The 15,827-nt window shown below is 37.4% G+C and overlaps 1 protein-coding gene across 1 annotated transcript in view; it reads left to right on the top strand.

Moving 5' to 3' along the window:
• cpne7 (copine 7) overlaps positions 1-15,827 on the top strand; it is a 49,521-nt gene that overhangs the window by 24,623 nt on the left and 9,071 nt on the right. The window contains exons 5-11 of the mRNA XM_088939090.1: positions 794-877; positions 1,771-1,860; positions 4,419-4,517; positions 4,669-4,755; positions 5,911-5,970; positions 7,717-7,850; positions 15,041-15,095. Of these exons, the coding sequence (XP_088795216.1) occupies positions 794-877; positions 1,771-1,860; positions 4,419-4,517; positions 4,669-4,755; positions 5,911-5,970; positions 7,717-7,850; positions 15,041-15,095 (609 nt within the window). The remainder of the gene's footprint in view (positions 1-793; positions 878-1,770; positions 1,861-4,418; positions 4,518-4,668; positions 4,756-5,910; positions 5,971-7,716; positions 7,851-15,040; positions 15,096-15,827) is intronic.

Here is a 15,827-nt window from a genome sequence, read left to right on the forward strand (position 1 = left end):
ATTCAATGTGAGCAATTACAAAGAACCATCTTCTTATTTTTGGTTATGTCAAACATGTAATTGCTAGAGAGCAAACTGCATCAGAGGTGAGAGTCTATTTCTTTACCACAGTGTGCAGAATAATCAAAATAGTGATATTATTCGGAAGGGGTACTACAGTGGATGGTCGAACCAATTTGTCTTTTTTATTAAGATAAGGGATTTCTAGATTTCCATGGGTTCTTTTGCAGAATATTCTGGCCTATTTTATTTAAAATTCAGTTTACAACCCCTAAAACACCTTGATTATCATGTTCAATCTTAAAGTCCCTGCCCAGGCTATTAAAATGCAATTCACATTAAAGAGTCAAGACTTTGTATTTGTCCCATGTATTATTTTCATGACTTACAGGGTACTTGCAGCAGGCCTATTGCAGCTATGACCCTCAGTATCCAAAACGTTAACCTGGTGTCATTTATAACAAATCTGCTGAGATTCCTATTGGGATGTTTGGTTGAAGGGCACATTGCTTGTTAAGGTTGTGTCATGGCCAGAAAAGTGCCGAAGCAAGCCAAGAATGTACTGAAGATGCAGTTGCTCTGGGTACAAACATTCAGCTCAGATCAATGGATTTGTTTCATCAGTTGAAGAGGACATGGAAGATGCTCATTGAACAAGTGGACAAAGAAATCTAATTGTTTTTCTACAGCGCTTAAAAATCCAGGACATATTAAGAACTTCTAAATGTGAAACTTTTATCTGAATTGAGTACCATGTTATGTTAATACAGTCACTTCAAATATTTTTTTACAGGATCTCTTCAGTAAATCGGATCCCTTTTTGGAGATCTACAGAATCAATGATGACGAAAGTGAGCAGCTTGTTTATAGAACTGAGGTGAGGGGTGTGTGTGTGTGTAATGTTTTTGAGCTATATGTTATGGCACAAGGAAGGAATCTGGATAGTGTAGGGATAATATAAGCATGCCAATCCTGTCTGCCGAATCATGACTGACTCAAAGATAGAGCCATTTCTTGTTGTCACCAATGTAAATGTAAAGTATTTTTTTTCAATGCCTTTATTCAAAAGAATAAATTGTAATTACATAATAATACTCATCACAATTAGTGCCTATTTATTTCTTGTGCCACCTAATTTTTTGTGGCCCTTCTTTTGGGAAATATTGAGTGTTGCAGGGATTGTTTGTCATACAAAAGAATAATCCCTCACCAGTAGAGCAGAATGATTCTGGATGAATGCATTAACATTTGAGTAGTTCATCCAGAGGATTCTCAAATACTCTGTAGGCATAGACTGCAGCAAACCACTGGAAGACAGATGCTTCTGATGTGACACTTACCAGCCATTCTGTATCAGCTCGACTTTGAGGATGTGAAAGCCATCAGTTCGATAGTAAAGAAAACAAACAGGGCTAAATCTTCGCTTTCTTCTGAGAAATGTACTGTAATAGTGGTTAGAATACATGCTGAGAATGTGAATTTAGTAGTTATACTGACAACCTACCAGTCCTGCCCACTGCTATAGAAAGGGCATACACTGCATGTCTCTAATATTAATGTTGATTGTGCTTTTTTCTGCTTGGTTTTTGTCACTTGTCATCTTTATTCTTAAAACTTGCATGTATGCAGAAATCACTCGAATGGCGATATCAAGAATAACCCAGCTCCTGGGTTTCCGCCATGTATGATCTTCATTAAGAAGGGAGACATGGCAGAAAGGGCAGAGCAGTCAGGTGCTTCAGTTCCCTTGTTGCTGCTTTCCATTTGCAGGTTGTCAAGAACAACCTGAACCCTGTCTGGGAGGCCTTCAAAGTCTCGCTGAGCTCCTTGTGCAGCTGCGACGAGAACAGGAAGCTGAAGGTAGGAAGCTGCAGATTGCTCACAGCAGAATTCATAACTTTACACTCCAAAATTAGTCACCAAGAAGATGGGAAGCATTTCTCCCAGTGGTCTGTTCTTCCAGTATTCCTCTGTCTCTACTACTAGATGTGCCTTTCCCTCATTGAGGATACAGGAGAACCTGTTTGATTCGTATAAAACCAAGGGTCTCACAATACCGACATATATAGAGGTCTTCAACATGTCAATTTCTACTTTTGCAATATTTTAATTTTGTAATATGTACTGTATACATACAGCACGTATGCATAGGTTATAAATTGTGCCTTTGCTTAACAAGCAAAAAAATGAATGTCCTTGAGTGGCCCAGTCAAAGTCCTACCTTGAAACCAATGGAAGATCTGTGACATGACTTGAAAATTGCTGTCTGGTGTACATAGTTGGCAGAGACCTTTCCAAAATGACTCCCTGCTGTAAGTGCTGTTAAAGTTGCATCCACCAAGTATTGACTCATGGGTTGAATATTGATGCAGTCAACATATATGAGTTCTTTTTCCTGTCATTGGAACTATTTGTCCCGTGAAGATGTTCAGTTTGAGCTTTCAAGCTTTGATTAAAATTATTAATTGAAATTTGTATTCATCTTCATTTGTAATTAATCAAATGGAACATCATTGGAAGGGGATGAATTATTTCATATTAAAATTGAAAAAAAATTATATTAAAAGTGTGTTGCAAAAGCATTCTTGATGCATAGTATTTTGGATTGTTGCCCAAGTCTATCCACCTCATGCTGGACAACATCAGTCCTTACAGGTTTTGTAGGTGCCATCAGTGATAGTGAGAGATCATGTTCACCTTGAGTATTTAAGACAACAGTATTGGCAGTTTAGTCATTAAGAGCTGGGCTGGTGTTAAAACAAGAAGTACTTTAGTGACCCAGGAATGCAGATGGTCCAGATAGAACAGAGCGCTCTAATGCTCTTGCCAGGGAGCCACCCTCAGTAAGAAAATTCACTTATTCTAACTGAGACATCTGTCCGCACTTTGCTGACTAGCATATTGCTCTGAATGCTGAATGAATTGCTTATGATTCTGATATGGCTGTGCACAAAGAAGATGACCTAATCAACATACGAAGTTTCTATTGCTTTTTTATATTATACTGATAGAAATGTACTTCAGTGTGGAATTACTTTGGCTGCTACAAAGCAAATACTGAGAAAAGAAAAACTACAAAACATAATAGAAAGCTATGAAAAATCAATAGTGTATTACAGATAGTGGATTCCTTGCTCCACGATATCACTCTACTTATTGCATTATGTAACTTTGTTACAGTACCCTGTGAAATTGAACTTAAGTATGATTATTATTTTACATAAATCACTTTGAATAATGCTGCCAGCTAAATAAATAATAAAATTGGCTAAATACCAAAGTCATATTAATGTCAAGTTTACACCCATGATCTCAGAATAAAGCCAAATGTTACCTCATTTCACCTAACAGTCCTCTTTAAGGTTAATTCTTCAGATTAAGCTATTAATCTTACTGACAAATTCTGAAAAGTGTCAAAAGAGCCAGCATTTTTCATTTTTTTACTTCTGAAGTAAGAAATGAAGTTCAAATATTTAGAACACCTTTTTTTCAGAATTACAAGTGTAATTATCAACACAAACCCTTAAAGAGTTATCTTTGGGAGAACAATTTGCACTTTTTGGTAGTAGGTGCACTGACATTTTGTTGAACAGACAGGGGATAGATAAATTCATTATGCTGATTAACATTTGTCACTTACAGGGTTGATCAGCAGGGAGTCTACCGTGAAAGTCACAGGCTAGTGGTGTGTGTGTGGCCACCTCTGGAAGCAGCTGCACATGATGACTGGTGGAATGCTGTCCACTTTTCTAATTTTTCTCATTTTTCAGCCTATTCTCAGCCTATTCAAACACGTTCCAGTTCACTGGTCTTTTGAGGCATAGATGCCAAATATTCTCCCCAGCTCATCCTACCAATGTAGAAGTATGACATAACATAACTATGACATTCTCATTTTTCAGTGGCAGGATATTGCTGGAAATTTGCCACAGAAGGAGCAGCAAGTGAGGTCCCGGGACTTGATCAGTGTAGAGCCATTCAGTCAGATTGACATCAGTCCCTAGATCTGGAGTCTGTAGCAACTAGACATGCAGTACCTTCTCAGTGCATAACACTTGGACCTTCTCATCAATGGTGGCAAAGCATCCTGGCTCATGGTCTGCAAGCACCATGGACGCACCATGTTTGATTGCAGTCACTTCATTACTAGGTGTGCAGTCCACTGTCACTAATGAGATTAATTACTACTTATGCAACAGTCATAATCCCTGGAGTGCATTAGTCAGTTATGAAGAATCAGTTGTCAAAATCAGATGTGAAAACTTCTAATCATTAGTCTGAAGACATACTTTTATTTTAAAAGAAATATGATATATTGCATGTATAATAAAGTGATATTACTTTTGATAATCCATATAAAGATAAAATTATTGTTATGATCAATTCATTAAATGAATGGGTGCATCTTTTTCACTCAGTGTCTGGTCTGGGATTATGACTCCAGGGGGAAACACGATTTTATCGGGGAGTTTTATGCTACCTTTGGAGAGATGCAAAAAGTCATGGGAGGAAATAAGGTGAGTTAAATCTAAATGCTTCTTAAGTAACTAGATTCAATTGAGTCAAACCCCTTCCTTATTTTGTTTTTAATTTCCTTAATAAGGTCTCCATACTGTATTTGCATAGATAAGATTATGAACTTGTCCTGTTTGCTTTTTGTATTCTAAGGTCAGTTGGGATTGTGTAAATCCCAAATACAAAATGAAGAAGAGGAACTACAAGAATTCTGGTGTCGTCATTCTCAGTGATCTCAAGGTAAGGTGGCACAACAGCATTTACATACAGATCAGGTGAATAAATAGAACTCATTTACACATTCAGATATATAATGTATGCAGTTTGCAACATCTAAGACCCAGGGCTAAAAAATGAAATTCGGCTTCCCGTGGAGCACAGCGTGAAATAAGTTATATGTGAGTTTAAGTAACAATGAAATCCAGGAAGTTATCTGTAGGGTGACCTGTGAGAAGACTTAATAGGATCTTTCTTCTCTCTTACTCTTCTTATGTAAGCTTACTTTGAGGCAAAGCCAAAAATATCATCTGTCAGAGAGTCAAGAAGAATCTAGGAAACCATTAAAGAGCTTCCAAGAGCAATATTAAGGTTTAGCCATGACAGTATTGAAATAATTTGGAATTGTGATATTTCTTCTGTGCTTATGCTAAACATAATTGTCAAAGAATCTTGTTAAAGCTGTGACAGCACTGGAACATTGAATCTTGAGCCAGGTGAACCTGTGGAGATAACCAAGTTTCCTTGAGCACCTTGTTATGTTATAGGACTGTGTTTTCAGATGGTTTTTGAAAAAAACAGAGAAACTAGTCTGATTATTACTTCATGACTACTGTGGGTGGGTGTCAATTAATTTTCCCAGACAGGAGCAATGTATTCAAGCTATTTTAATATTCCCACCCCTACATTTTGAATAGTCTGAGTATGAGTGTTCAGTGAGGTTGAATTTTCTTGATGGTGTTTCATGATTAGTTCTTGTTGTAATAAATTGCCCTAGTTCTTTTTGTACACGTCATCCAACCCTTCTAAGATCAGCTTTCTGTCTCTTAAGTGATGTCCTGAATTAGAACCCAATTATCATAGTATTGGGTGGCATAATGGCACAGTGGTTACTACTGCTGTCTCTCAGCACTGGCCCTAGGGGTTCAGTTTTGGACCTGGGGTGCTGTTTATGTGGAGCATGTATGTGTCTGTGTGCCCAGTGACAGACTGGTGTCCTGTCCACAGCGTACCCTGACTTGCGCTCGTTGCTTGCCAGGATATTCTCCAGCTCTTCCACAACCCTGAATTGGAAGAAGCGGGTGGTCATATCACTAACAATCACATTGACCTTTGTTGAATTTTTAGCTTTCTGCTAGGTGTGATGAACAGCCATGTTTTCTGTTCTTTCTCTTGCAGCTTCACAGAGTGTATTCCTTCTTGGACTATATCATGGGAGGATGCCAGATACACTTTACTGTAAGTTGAATACTTAGTATGTCAACCACACTTATCAACAGAGCTCTCAGACCGCACTGCATTGTTTTTTAGGATTAGGATTAACTCCTGAATGAAAAATGGAATACAGGAATGTACATTCTTGGTTGCCTAGTTTAGTTAATTTGTCACTTTAAGATGAACTACTTTGCATGTTTTGGGTGTTTCTAGCTGTATAGATGTATTTCAACTGATAACTGTAGCGTTGAACATCAGAAAGGTTGTATTTAAGGAGGGATAATGGTTATAAGACGGACTTTGGTTGTACTTCCCATTTGTTAAACAATGAATGTAGTCCTGGTCTCTATATCTTGTTTGTATAATTCAAAATATTTTTTTCCTTTATGTATACTCCCTTTGTTTTGCAGGCAAGTAAAAGACAGAACACAATACATTTAACACAACATAAACCCATTACCACATAAGAAACGTATGCATAAGATGAGAAAAATAAAATAGCAGCTTCAAGTAATCCTCGCAATTAAAAAGACAAATAAGAATTTAGACCAAAAGTGCATTAGATACATAAATAAGATACATGAATGATAAATATATCAAGGATAGCTTAGTCCTGTTGCACTTCAATTTAGGTCCTTAAATTAAATCAGCACCTGATGGAAGGAGCTCAGATTCACTGTGCAAGAGATGGTCATTACAGTCATTCTTATAATATGTAATAAAATATTGTATAATATATGTTATTAGTCCATGCTATTTCACAGCTGCTGATATACATGTACAGTACATTGCCAAACCCAATTGCAATGCAGATCATGGATTTGCCGGAAGCAACAGTTCTAAATCAATTTAAATTCATTTTTAAAGTCTACAATTTACTAGATAAACCCTAGAGGATTCCTCACTCCCTAACTAAATTGCGGAAGCAATACCGTATGCTGATCATAAGGGGTGATGTATTAGATCATGTATTTCTGCCCTTTACAAGTCCTTAAAGGCAGCTTGTGGCATGACATGGTGGATCAATAAGCAGGGATAAAGCAATTATTTAAATCTCACAACACAGGTGATCTTCAAGGCACACTGTCTCTTTATTATCAGTTAGAAATGCAGCTTTGGGGAGTGTCTGAATGTGGAGTTCAACAGGAAGTTATGTCCACTTAGAGTACATGTTAGCACTGGGCTAAATCACTGGGACATCAGACAATTGACCAAATTCTTTCATGACTGGAGTGGATTCAAAGGGAGTCGTTTCCCATCTTCTATTAGACCTTAGTGTATTATCACTGAGAGGTGCATCAGTCCTGCTGCCATCACTGTGGACGCGGGTTGTGGAAAGCAGGGGGTGGTCTGAAAGTACATGTTTCTGAGAATGCATGTATGTTGTCTTCTTCTCTAGTGTGCTGGTGCAAGTATTATTACAGTGAGTTCACTAGAAGTTGGCAGATCCCAAATTTGGATACCTTAAAAACAGATATGGACTGTAGATTTAGATATATATTTGTTTTCATTAAAAAAAAATATTTTTGAAGAACTGTTTGACAAGGTAAAGGGATGCCTCCAACTCTCTGTGAAACACGAAAGTGTTTTCTGTGACTGAAGATTAGTCAGATTCTTTCAAAGCTCTTATGGTCTCATACTGTATGCACTCTGTGACAAGATGAGCTAATAGATTGTGTTCTTCCAGTTTCATCTCCCAGGGAGAAGGGCAGACCGTGACATAGCAAACTGAGGGCCTTGCACCTCTGTCAATCTGTCACTGTGTTTCAGGTAGCCATTGACTTCACTGCTTCCAATGGGGATCCCCGAAACAGCTGCTCATTGCACTATATCAACCCCTACCAGCCCAATGAGTATCTGAAGGCCTTGATAGCTGTGGGGGAGATCTGCCAGGACTATGACAGGTATGTACTGTTCTCACAGTATGCTGTATGCTTCTTAGTCATGGACTTGGCTGTGCTTGAAGGGATATTAAGTGTCTTTGATTTTCTTTAGATTTTTCTCACATTCTTTGTCATTTTACAACTCTATTCCTGAGCTGTTTTGAAAACTCCTTGGTCTTTGTTGACTGTTTTTATTGAATTTCACTACCTAACCTTACAGAGACGGGTGTCTTTTTTCTGTAATCATCTGAAATAACGACTGTTGCATTCGTATGGAGGGCTTTCAACTAGTTTTGTGACTTGTCAAAGTAATTTGTGCTCCTGAACTAATTTAGTTTTGCCAAAATGTGATGAATGCTTTTGCAATCAACATTTTGGTTCCTGGATTGTCTTTGAAGTTTTTGCTGGCAGTTTTGATTAAAAATATTCAGTTTAAATGAATTACGTTATTTGAAATACAGCCAGATGGGACGTCACTGCGGGGGGTACAGTAGATAGCAGGATATTTACTTTACAGGATTTTGTTCTTTTTTTATCCTATGACTTCCCTTAAAATTGTATTAATTTTTCCAAGTTTGTTCCAGTCAAACCACACTCTGTTTACCAAAAAAAGACCAGAGCTGCTTTAAATGTAATATCCCTAAGACTGTTTAGCTTTCTCAGTCCCTTGAGTACAGTTTACAGGTGATGCATGTTCCAGAGCCCATTTACCTTTCAGTTCTGCAGCATACCAACTAATATACAGTATATACAGTATGCATATGGCTTCACATTTATTTTTGCCAGTTGCTAAATGAGGCATCCCAAAAGTACTCTTTCAATAGAACAGATATGTATGCAGTGTACATGAATCATAACTACTTTATAATGTCTAACATAAATCTCGTTAATATTAAAACATCCTATATCCAGAAGTCAGGTGAACACGCAATATATGCTATTTGCCTTTAAAAGGGAGGTATAACATAGAACAAATATGGAAAATGCAAATGACAAATCCATCATGTCTATAATTAACACTAGTATTTTCACAAGTATGCTGTACCAGAAAAGCATTTTGCAAAAAATAAAGTTCTTCTGAAGCAAACTTCTTACTCTATGCAATTGACATGATGGTGTGGTCTTGGCTGTCAGCCTTTATTTGAGCATGGTGTGAAGATGGATATAGAGACCTTAGCATCTGCCGGGTGTTTTTGCTGCTTTGGGAAGAACTTACTCGGGTGGAACAGTTTAAGTGAGTCTGCTACAAATATGTCAACAGGAGTCACATATGCTTTCCGTTTCTGCCTTGTTACATTTAAAGCTTTGTTGCATTGAAAGCAAATATGGTCGTATTAGCACATGGAGTGGAAAGTGATTAGTAGGCCCACAGGAAGTGTCCAGTGGAACCAAGAAGGTGTAGATTTGAGCCTGGATTAGCTCAACTGTTATGAAGCAAGAGTCTGTTCTTGTTACAGTAATAGGCTGAAAGACCAAAGATGAGACACTGAGTAGGCCTGTGTATCAATACCTGGCAAGAATCTGCTTCTCTTCTCACGTGCAGCAACCCTGTAACATATTCTCCCCCCTCTCAGCCTGGCGAAGAAAGCATCAAGCTGATACCCCTGTATCTGGCAAGGTTTCTGTAGGTGGTGCCAATATAGCACTGGGTGGAAACTCAGCTCGGTGCTGCAGCCAGACTGGCACTGCATTTCAGCTTTTAACTTGCATTTACCCAGGAGTTGAAACTAACTCTAAAGTAGATTTTCTAAAATTATGATTGCAGTGTATTTTCTTTTTTCACAGAGCAGCTGGTTGAATGACTGATATTCCTGTGCTTTCCCAAGTGCTGCTTTACCTTCCTCCATGCAGGATTTTCTCATTATTGCCCCCTATCACCGCAGTCATATCAAGACTCCTTGTGTGTTCTTGTGTTGAGTGAGTGTGTATGTTGTGTCCTTATTTTTACACATTTAAGAACTCTGGATTTTCAGAAAGATTGCTAGATGGCTGTCTACATGCCGTCTGTCTTACTGAGCTGTGTAAAGGCCGTGTGTTGTACTTGTAGACTTTTTTCTTTTGTATTTATTACAGTTTTCTTAGTTTTACTATTATAGTTCTATATTAGAATTTAATTTTTTGGGATACTTCAGGCAAAAGGAATGGATGTGGTGATTTCCTGACTAATTATTTTAATTTAATATTTTTAAAGAAATCTCCTTTCTGAAGGCAACCTTGCTTGGCTCTTGTACAACATGAGATCGGGGGCTTCCATATGCGGTCTGGTCACATGGGCTTTTGTCTTTTAAATACACGGCAAATGCATTTTGCCTTCATTAAATATGCATGAGACAAGATAACGATTATGGAATTGTAGATTCTCAACCCTCTAGTCAATCTGATTAATAACAGTTCACAATCATTTATTAATATTTTATTTTTTGAGGCCAGTAACCTCTACCGGGAGGGCAGGAACAAATACTGTAGAAACAGAGAATAACACTTTGATTAATCCAATTTGATTTTTTGGCACAAAGGTAAAATCTGAGTGCAGTTCTATGTATGCAGCATATGTATTTTAATACAGTTTTGGCACAATTAGACATGTAAGATATGATTGTTCATCCAGTTGAAGGCTACCTTGCAAAGTCCCAGCCTAATGGCTAGGCATGGCGTTGTCACTAACCCAACCAGGGGAAGTCAGGCCTAGTCCCTAGGAGGATAATTACCAGAAGCAGTGACCCAGCTGAAGTGAATGTATGAAGCTGCAGGGTTATTTTGGAGCCCCTGTGGTGCTCGGAGTAACAGAACCATCTGTTCACCCAGTCGCAGGAAGTGAGAAGCAGAAAGCTGCCAATGTCTCCAAAGCCTATCTTGGCTCTTTCATTGACTGTTCCTGCATTAACAATTCTAAGAACACTGACATCGCTGGGGAGGGCATCCAGAAATTCACACTTTTGCATTTTCCCATTTGTGCACGTCTGTGACTAAAAATAAATTGGCAGACCCAAAAGAGTGACAAAGGACTCTCTTCTGAGGAAGGAAAAATAACCAAATAAAGAGATGAATAATTTCCATCTGGGCAGTGCAGGAAAGTACATGATTTGTATTAGAAGCAGATAAAAAATTAAGTTCATAATCCACTTTCCTAATAGTGATTAAAAGAAAATTATTATTTAATATGAATATGACAAGTTGATATATTTATATGAGAGATAATATAATATACTCAGCTCATATAATTAGAGATATATGGCATATTTCTTCCTTAAATGTTTTTTTCTAATGCTAAGTAATATGCAAAAAGAGAATTAGAATCTTGCAATTAACACTGTTGAATGGTGTTAAGCACATGAATATAGAACTCATACACACATGCAATTTGGGTAACAGACTCCAGAACATTAACTTAATGTTCTGCGATTGAACACAAACTTCTCTACCCCTCCTTAAATATGTTTAGGAATTGAAACAGGGTTAAGAGAACTAGATGCAAGCTTTGTTTTATGTAGGTAAAAAATTTAATGAAACAACAAGATTTCCATGAAGACTTCTTTATTCTTCTTTATTCTTTATTCTTAATATATAAAGAAATATTCTAGTACTGTATATTCTTGTTTTTATTCTGTTTCTGCTGTAAGTTTCTTTCTGTTGGTGTCTAGTAATTGGTTTGCTATATTTATTCTTTCCAGTGCAGAAAACAACAATATGGTAAATGTTAACAGTGGATCTTATTGATCTTGATATTTACCTTTTTATGTGTCCTCCAGACTTGGACTTGTAAACAGAAAGCTTTTTGCAAGATTTGCTCTGATTTTTCTTCAACACCATCTCTTGTTAGATTTCCTCTGATACATTTTACATTTACTCTCAAATGGAACATTCCACGTCACAAGAATGTATATAATTACTATTTTATTTTACATTCTGGATATAGGTTTTTAAAAAAATACTTTTACAGTTTTAACACACCTTTTTCTTTAAACTTAAAATTGATATAATAAGCCCTTCCGTGCAAAAAATACGTCTATGTTTCACAAAATATATATATAAAGTAGTACATTGGATTTCTACATTAAGAGGCCGATATAAACCTTGGTCCTTTCAAAAAGAGCAAATGTGAAATGACATGTGCCAGTTTACGTTTATATGCTGTATGAAATTGCCATATGGAATATAAGAGTTTAAAAAATGACCAGTGTCTATTCTGACAAGCAGAAGGCACCAAGGGTACACAGAGACACAAACCTACACACATTCACACCTAAGAAGCCAAGTAACCTAAAAGTATGTTTTGGGACTATTGGAGGAAACTGGAGCACCTGGAGCAAATCCACATGAACATGGGAGAACATACAAACTCCACACAGATAGCACCCCAGGAACTGGACCTAGGGCCCCAGCCCGGGAAGGCAACAGTGCTAACAACTGTGCCACCTATTTCTATAATCCCTTTGTATGTTTGCAAAAAGATTGTATGGTGTAGAATTTTTTAAATTTGGCTACTAAAAAACATATTAAACATTTTTATTCATGTTCATTTCACACATTTAATTCTAGGAGAAATACTTTTTTTGAATCTGTGAGTTTATTACTATTGAACATTGCATTTTCGATGGGAATATTTAATGGTGTTGTGCTAACAGTAGATGGCAATCCTCTTAGGTGGCAAATACTGTATAATAACATTATTAAAGAAGGCGAGCTGATTGCACTTGCTGATATAAATCTGTGGCATAAGAATATTGTTTGTAAAACTGTCAGGTACAAACGGACACTGTCAAAAATTGACGTTTCCCCACTCTAGGGTATTATTTGAATCATCACCAGTTAACATCTTTAATTTAGAAGCTTCTAGTAATGGGGTTAGAAAATGCCAGCAGTCTCTAGTGCAGTGTTTGTTCAGTGAAAACTGATCTTGTATTAATAGGGATGGGGAGTTGCATGGTAAAATGGAAATGAGTTTGTAATGTGCTTCCTATTAACTTAAGTTACTATTAATACTTTTAATAAAAATCATCTTATCAGACACTCTCTGTTTACATTGCTCACAGAGATACATATTACCCCCAGGAGTGTATTTCAGGTGTATCGAATACTACTTCAATCCCTGCTACATCACATAAATCATAAAGCTGATTGGAAAAGTCAACAAGTCACATATCAGGGATGCGGTTAAGAAGTTTACTGAGATCTCTGTGGCAGTGCAGTTGGTGTGCTATGGTCATCAACAAAAGCTGCTCCCAACTGAAAAGAACAGCTAATGTGCCAGGTAAGACTTGTTGTGATGGTAGATACTTTACAACAGATACATCGCTGTCCGGAAAATGGAGACAATCCTGGCACACTTCTTTTACAACGAAACCAACGAATCTAAAGAGAAAAAAGGCTGGGTGGCACAGTGCTGTAGTGGTTAATATTGTTGCCTTTTAGTGCTGGGGCCCTGGGTTCAAAATCCTGGGATGCTATCTGCAGGGAGTTTACATTTTCGAATGGATTTCCTCCAGGTGCTCTGGATTCCTCCCACAGTCCAAAGACATACTGGAATGTCGATTTGGCTTCTGGAAAAACTGGCCCTGGTGTGAATGTGTGTGTGTGTCTGTGTCTGTGTGTGCCCTGCAATGTACTAAAATCCCTTCTAAAGGGGATCCTGCCTTGTGCCCATTGATTGCTGGGATAGGCTCTGGCTCCCCTGTGACCCTGTACTGGATAAAGCAGTTAGAGAATGAAAGGACAAATAAAAGGCTGTAGTAATCACTTTGTTCATCTTTAATTATTTACTGCTTTGCTTCTTCTTCATTAGCACCATGAACATTATTGAAAGCTTATTTATGTGGTTACATATTTGCTTGATTTCAGATCAATTTAAAATTGAGTTTCTGTCCTGCTATCAAGTGGACGGATACATAACCTGGCAGCCACGAGAATGCCTTGTTTCTCAGCTCGTCCTGTTTTAAATGAGAACAGATGGGGTGACCAGACACAGATCGCTTTATCTTTTGATTTTATCATACTGTAGTTTCAGCCTCTCTCTTTCCCCATGTCTCAGAGAGAGCTCCTTCAAATTCCATTAGTGGTACAATTTTCCTGTACTGTCAGCTGCCTTGAGTGCGATTTTTTTATCTTCTCATGCTGTATCTCCTCCATCACTCTACTCAGAGATGAAGTCCCTGCTGGAATCCCAGCTTCCCATTGACAAACTTTTCTTGCTCTAAGTTGTTTTCTGCTAGTGCTGGTCTTTGTGTGCCTGTGCTTCAGGATTTAGTTTTAATTTGTCCAAGTAAGAACATACAGATTTAGAAGAATATACTTTCATTTTAGGCATATACTGTAGCTACTACAGCCTATGGTTAATGTTTACAGAAGAGATCTGCTAAAGAAGGGTAACTGAATCAACCTGACTTGAGTTGCAAAGGAAGACAGACTTGTCCTAAACTCTTGTCCAGCATTGTCATGTCAAATTGAATATTAACCGTGGAAGATTTGCCTTCCTTTTGTTTATTAAATTCTGAATGACCTTTATTCAAATAAATAGAACTCTAGAGGAAAATATTTTAGGGAAGTTAGAAAGGTCAACACTTTTGCTGCAGTGCAACTTCATTTTATTTGGTATAGCAACATTTTGCCAAAGAGTGCTTAAGGGATTTCTGTAGCATTTAGGAATATAACAGTATGTCACAACAGTTAAACACTAGATACAGTGGAGAGGAAAACACATTCCCAAAGGGAGAAAATAAAATTCTGGGGGACCCAGTCCAACTGTTACCCCCAACTCCAGCAAATGCGTTTCTGAAGCTGCCTAGACTCTTGTCTAGAGAGTGTCTTGCAATGTAGAGTTGCAAGAATATATCTGCAGCAGTGGAATGGGTAACCGTTATTACATTCAATGTGCCACGCATTCATGTAAAACATAAATGCAATACAAAGCGTTATGTTCAGAGATTTTGCTTAGTGTGGTAATGGTGTGTAAATGCAGGATACTCTATGCAATCTTCAAGAAAAGAATAAGAAAATGGGAGAAACCCATGTTAGTAGTCAAATTACAAAAAATAGCTCTCCAATTTACAAAAGCTCTGTAAACTGTTGAACACTGAAACCAATAGCGGAAAGTACTGTATGTGCTAATCTTTCTTAGTCTTGTTTAATCTTTTCAAGTTTTCTTTTCTGGTTCTTCCTAGAGTAGCTTTTTTCCCCACTTGTTTCAATATTATTCCTTATTTGTCTCATTTTAGTGACAAAAGGTTCTCTGCTTTGGGCTTTGGTGCCCGGATTCCTCCAAATTATGAGGTAAGCAAAATAGATTATTATTTTATTTTTCCAAGTGTCTTCCAGAAGGATTACATTCGGAATAATTCCAGGTTCTCATGGTTTATTATTCTTCACCAGTTGCTTTCTGTGACTTTTCTATTGTAGCTTTTAGGTTGGTGGTCTAGCTATCTTTTCTTGATGCTTGAGCTACTTGAACTATCTTTTCTATTTGCCCACCACTAACACATTCAATTGAGTATTTTATATTATTTCTTTTAATTGATTCCACCCTGACCAGAAGAATGAGTTTTCATGTGAAGTTTAAGCAAAGAGGGCCTGGGCGAAAAGTATGAGTATTATAACATGATCCATAAGTGCAGGTCCACACCTTACTCAGGTAAATCCAGCACAAAGAGGCCTCAGTCTTTGTCCCATTTATTTGAATGGGTCCTTGTGATTGATCAAGACAGGGTTCTTACATAGAGAGCAGAAGTTTTTGTGTTTAGTTCCTATATAAATATGTAAATGCAGCTAAAAATATTTTTTTCTATTCATATCAAAATAAATGTATTACTTTTATATGTTGTGAAAATGAGCTGATATGATTGTATGCACATCAGTCTTTTTGCTAAAAATAAACCTTTTTGCAAAAGGTGACACTCCATTTCCTACAGCCAAAATGTTTAGGAGCGAAGAACTACAGCTGCTTAAAGTACTGGTGCAGCAGGCATGGACTAGTATAAATTCTTAAAACCTGAAAGCAGTAAGTTC

The sequence above is a fragment of the Atractosteus spatula genome, chromosome 21, assembly GCF_055471065.1.
Source record: "Atractosteus spatula isolate fAtrSpa1 chromosome 21, fAtrSpa1.hap1, whole genome shotgun sequence".
NCBI lineage: Eukaryota > Metazoa > Chordata > Actinopteri > Semionotiformes > Lepisosteidae > Atractosteus > Atractosteus spatula.